The sequence below is a fragment of the Cynoglossus semilaevis genome, chromosome 11, assembly GCF_000523025.1.
Source record: "Cynoglossus semilaevis isolate Cse_v1.0 chromosome 11, Cse_v1.0, whole genome shotgun sequence".
Taxonomy (NCBI): Eukaryota; Metazoa; Chordata; class Actinopteri; order Pleuronectiformes; family Cynoglossidae; genus Cynoglossus; species Cynoglossus semilaevis.
Window position 1 is genome coordinate 13,440,784 of NC_024317.1, and position 5,149 is coordinate 13,445,932.

Genomic DNA, 5,149 nt, shown 5'->3' on the forward strand with positions numbered 1-5,149 from the left:
CTCAAACTCCATTCGTATTCACGTCTACATTTAAAAAGCCGATCCGTCACAGATGATGTTCTGGCCTCGGCCGGGAAACAGCTCCATCTGCCAGTAACGAGGGTCAGCGTACACTGCGGAAAAAGGTAAAAGGTCATGGGTAAGATTGAACAACTGTGAAGCGAAACATTTCATTTCTGAGGTTTAGAAGAGTATACAGGGAAATGGAACTAGCTTAGGTTCATGTTAAGAAGGTAGAAAGGTAGTAAAGGTGTGTTTTTTACACTCATATTGTTTTAGGCCATAGATCATGCAAATCATTTGTTAATTTTTACTGTGTGGAGTTCAACAACTGAATAAGAGCAGCTTCAGTTACCCATGTCTCCATGTGTCAGCCACAGGTTGAAGGAGCTGCAGTGTTTCTGACAGCGCTGAACGGGCAGAACTCGAACTGTTGGCAGGCCTTCACCCACCACCAGCCACCCCAACACCCTGACCCCCTGTGACACCAGCAGAGGCAGAGGATGAAGGTAAACATGTAGTAACATAAAACAGGATACTGTAGTTTTTAAAGCCACATCCACACACTTCTGTCACTGCATCTGCTAAATTAAAAACAAAGCTAACGAATAAGGCAAATTCAATTAGCTGTACTCACCTTGCTCTGGGAGTTTGTGCTGTGGGTGACAAGGCAGCGCTGCAGGATGGTACCTGCACTGTCCAGTAGAGGGCAGAGCTCTGCTTTTGGAAAGAGCCACCTCAACACTTTCTCCCTGGTTCCAGAGCTGAACCTCCTGCAATAAAAAAAACTGGCAATTAGCAATAGTAGTACAAATACTTAACATATACATATTACTACTCTACACCTTCTGCATAGAAAATACTGCAGAAATTGTGGATCACAATTCAACAGTAAATTAGTGACTTTTGGTTTTCTCCACAGGATTTTCCTGGTTAAGTACAGGGCAATAAAAATAAGTTCAATATTATATGCACTTGTGTACCAGAGCAGGGTGAAGTTGGCAGGTCCTTGAGGAAGAGCAAAATTGTGGGTCTGCACACTGCCATCATCCTCCTCCAAAAGAATGGACATAGACCCTGGGTGGGCCAAATAGAGCTCCTCAAGTTGCTGCCGCTGGACACTGAGAGACTCTCCACCCTGGAATGTTTGGATGGACAACGTGAATCAACTGCAAAAAACTCAAGGTTTAAAAAAATACAAGTGTGTAATTAAAAGTTTTATTCTGACCTTCAGGAGGACAAGCTGTGGCCCCCGGCGCAGAGTCACTGTCCCTCTCAGGCTCTCTGGGACCTCCAGCACAGAGGAAATCTCCGCACAGCCAGAACAGTTGACCAAATTTTGCCGTAAAGAGCCTGCACTCCACCACTCATGGAACCCTGCAGGAAAAAGAATCAAGGAATTAGAACCAAACATTTTATTAGACAGCAATAACTTGTGCCTTTACAGACAGAATGTGAGTCAGCCGTGTACCTTGCAGGTTGTACTTCTTGGCAATGGGCAGGGACAGAAGGCGGACATGGCTGAGGGGGGACGACCAGTTGCAACAGCCAAGGTTGACCAGACCAATCTGGGGGGCATTCTGAGGGTAAGTAAAGGCCAGGACCACCACCAGCAGGAAGCCCACGGCCACTACAAACTGCATTGGAAAAAGATGAAGATAATCCTCTTCCAGATTAAGACTTCAATAAATACTTATACAAAAGTTTTAGTTGAATTTTCAGGTAACTATTTTAGTGCTATATCGTTTCACTGTCTGCCTGACCTTGATTGTGGCTCTCAGAATGGGGAACTGCGGAGGCTCTCTTCTGGGCTCATTGGTTTCCAAGACCTGCTTGATGAACCTCTCGATCTCCCTCTCCGACATTCCATAGCGATAGCCTGACTTTCGGAGGATGTCGATGCTCTCTGACAACTTGTCGTAGATACACGGCTCACTCATTGTCGTGCCCATGGCAGCAGAAAATACAGTGGCTTTCAGGTCAAACACTGTGATCTTCAGCTGCTTTATGGTCCACAAGCATGTTGTCACCTGAGGAGTGATCATAGTCTGGATGGGTATATTCTGAATGATGACATTTACTGTGATGTTCACCATTGTTAGACTTTGAGTGCATGGGCATTAAGTGTAGGATATCTAAAAATGGCAACACACACAATGGAACCGCCAACATAATGTTAATTGAAGTTAAAAATCTCCTAATCATTAACAACATTTCCTGAATTATTTGGCTTTGTCTAGTTTGTATAAACAGGCTATGAATTTGTCTTCTCAAGAATAAATATAATCTACTGTCAGTTGTTAAATAAAAACCCTGGCTAAGGCAATATGCGATCTAATCACTAGTTAAAAACGAAATTAAGTCGTTAGATAATTTTGCTTTCAATGCCCATGTAAGTGGATTGGTGCTGCCTTGTGTAGGGTAGGTTAAAAAAAGTGAAATATGCAACTAGTCGATTATTTCATTATAAGTCTTAAATGGCAGTGAAGCTTATTGTTTAAGTTACCACTGAAAAGTAATGTGAATATCCTCCCTTTTAATCCGCCATGATATAGTGTAAAAGCTTTACTGCGTAATTTAATACTTAAGGGAAACCCGACTCCTAACGGATCACAGCAAAAAATACAACAGTTTATCGTTAAATTATACAAAAGTCCTTCATAATGTGACTATGTACATGATTTAGCTGAGGGAAGTGGCGGAAGCTACCGTATTTAACAGTTTGACAGGTTAGCTTGACTCGGCTAAATAATATGGTCAGTTTACAAAAAACTACGATAACAAATATACAAACCTCACCTCAGACTAAGATCCACAGCTGCATAGCTGAGTCTTTGGGTATCAAAACCAGGCCGTAATTTTAAATGTCAATGAATAAAATAACCGTTGTTATGAAACATTAACGAACATAGTAACTGCTATATAGCTACCGCGGACCTTATTCTTCGTTGCTTGATATTTTTATGGCAGTAACAATGAATCATTGCACTTTAGCGCCCTCTGTAGGACTAAATGTACACTGTATATATTTATTTTAAATCAAATGTAATGTATTCAGTAATGCTTTAATGAGTTTACACGTCACTGAAACAAAAAAGTCGTATTAACTCATCATTTCTGTTATATAGAGTTGCATTGCATAAGTTGAAGAGTGGTTAGTGTTCTTGCCTACTTACACTGCTCGAGCCTATCTGTTAACGGTATCGAGTTTACTATCCGGTTTACTCCAAGTAATATTGTTTCCCCCGTATTCCAAACAAGCTACTCGTTTGTTAACAGCATACATGTGTGACTGTAAGTGTGAGTTATTGTTTGTCTCTATACTATATGTGCCCCTGTGCTTGACCGCTAAGCTTGTGTACTCCGCCTGTGTAGCCCAATGAAATAATTAATAATTACCATTAATGTTCAGTACAAAAATATAAGCTTCTCTTTTGACAATCTGTCTGGTATATGAATGAAATACGGAATTGCAGGTTATATAATTCAGTGCAGTAAAATGTATCATTTTCTATTTAATTTATCTGGGTTACACGGTTAGTTGATGTCAATCCATTAACCTAATGCATTAACCTTATAACAAGGTCAAATTATGTAGCGTAGCTGTGTTTAAGCTCTTGTCTTCACTTTCTGCTTTAACTATTGATTAAATACGTACGTTGCGTTCAAATGGAGGGCGTTTCACAAAGTTATTTTGCAACTCTAGAAAAAAACATCAGCTCCACCTCAAACAGAACCAAAACAAGGCAGATGGACCAATGAAAGAGCAGATACAGCCAACATTTCCGTTACTTGTGTAACCATTAAAAAGCACCGACCAAGCTCAAACGTCAAGCTGCAGTATCGCTATGAATGTGTTACCGGAAACCAATTGTACATAAGACAATACCTTTAATCAAACGATTGCAATTGAAAAAAATGAATGAAGAAAATAAAGCGTAAAATTCAACATAACAGTTAAGAAGTTAAGTAAACATAATTTATTACATTGTCGGGTAAGGACGCTTTGCTTACGAACCAAAAATGAATCAATAAAAGTGGAATTTATATTTAAAAGATCGTTGTAAAAAATCATATTAGTAAGAATTTTTGTTTGATGTTTCTTGTTTGGTGCAATCTGCTAAAATTGTCTTTATCTTCAGAGCGTTGTGCATTCAGTCCTGTTGATGAATCTTGCGTAACATTTCTTTTACTTTGAAAGGCATAACTGGAACAATATGTGTTACAAACTCGACCTTATTGCGAGTGATCCCTGCTGTTTCGAGTGAGCTGGATGTGCTTGAGAAGTACGGAATCTACGGACTGATAAGCGTTGCTATTTGGAAATAGTGGAACTGGAAAACAGCTTCCACAAATTTGCAACACTCTTCCTTACTTTCTCCCTCATAGACCAGGCTACTGGTCATTTTAAACCAGTTCACGCCGTTGTTCTGCCTTTGGTCCTCGTGTTGTGGTTACGAAAGCTTAGCGTGTCTTAAGGTGGAAGCAGTCCCTTGTCAAGATGCTGTCTTCGGGCAGGAGCGTCTGTTCCCGGCTGCTGAGTCCGTTAACAAGGCTCTCTCTCAGGTCGGGTTATGATGGAAGAGCCGCAAGTACTATGCAAAAAGGTAGGGCGGCGTTATTCGGTTTATTAGATACATACCGTAATTGTTAGCTTAAGGCTATTGCTAAAGTGACGCAGTTTATTGACGTGACACAAAACTTCCCAAAACCAACTCATTATTGTTTTATTTTATTTCATATAGAAACACATAACATAACAAACAATTGACAGACTGAATTACATGAATTTCTATACCGGAATCAAGAGAAAACCACACTTCCTTTTGGTGGTTCAACTAAAAGAGGAACATTGCAGAATGTTTACTGTACACTATTCAATCAAATCCGATATGACAGTTAAAGGGGGAGCGGGCAAAAAGGCAAACTGAAAGATATGGGGAAAAAATAATTGAAAAAATCATTGTGGAGCGAATAAGGGACTGTAATAAATTAGTTACTAAGAGTTATTGGGTAAACATAATGTTGAATCAAGTTAAAATCCAAATCTCACTAAAGGCCACATTCATTAAATATGTTTCAGCGTCTGCATATCACTGACATATATATGTATACAGCTTTTTAGATATGCAGCCTTTTAATCACATAA

At 39.8% G+C, this 5,149-nt stretch overlaps 2 protein-coding genes across 4 annotated transcripts in view; one reads left to right on the forward strand and one right to left on the reverse strand.

The window, feature by feature from the left end:
* On the reverse strand, nt 1-3,016 carry c11h6orf89 (chromosome 11 C6orf89 homolog). 2 transcript variants are annotated; one of them, XM_025060503.1, is made up of 8 exons: nt 2,800-3,016; nt 1,764-2,030; nt 1,472-1,637; nt 1,229-1,377; nt 984-1,138; nt 638-773; nt 356-488; nt 1-113 (listed from the first exon to the last, which is right to left on the reverse strand). In XM_025060503.1, the coding sequence occupies exons 2-8, from the start codon at nt 1,950-1,952 to the stop codon at nt 31-33; spliced, it is 1,011 nt and encodes a 336-aa protein (XP_024916271.1). In that variant the 5' UTR covers nt 1,953-2,030; nt 2,800-3,016; the 3' UTR covers nt 1-30. The 2 variants fall into 2 exon arrangements, with proteins under 2 accessions (XP_024916271.1, XP_008318936.1); XM_008320714.3 differs by having other exon boundaries at nt 356-479; nt 2,800-2,981.
* Nucleotides 3,017-4,231: 1,215 nt separating this feature from the next.
* The window catches only part of nfs1 (NFS1 cysteine desulfurase), a 4,414-nt gene continuing 3,496 nt past the window's right edge, over nt 4,232-5,149 (forward strand). Inside the window, exon 1 of one of the 2 annotated variants that reach the window (XR_003051214.1) lies at nt 4,232-4,607. Coding sequence is in view for 1 of the 2 variants with exons in the window: in XM_008320716.3 (XP_008318938.1) it covers nt 4,502-4,607 (106 nt within the window). In the remaining variant the exon portion in view is untranslated. The remainder of the gene's footprint in view (nt 4,608-5,149) is intronic. The other variant, XM_008320716.3, reaches the window with a different exon arrangement.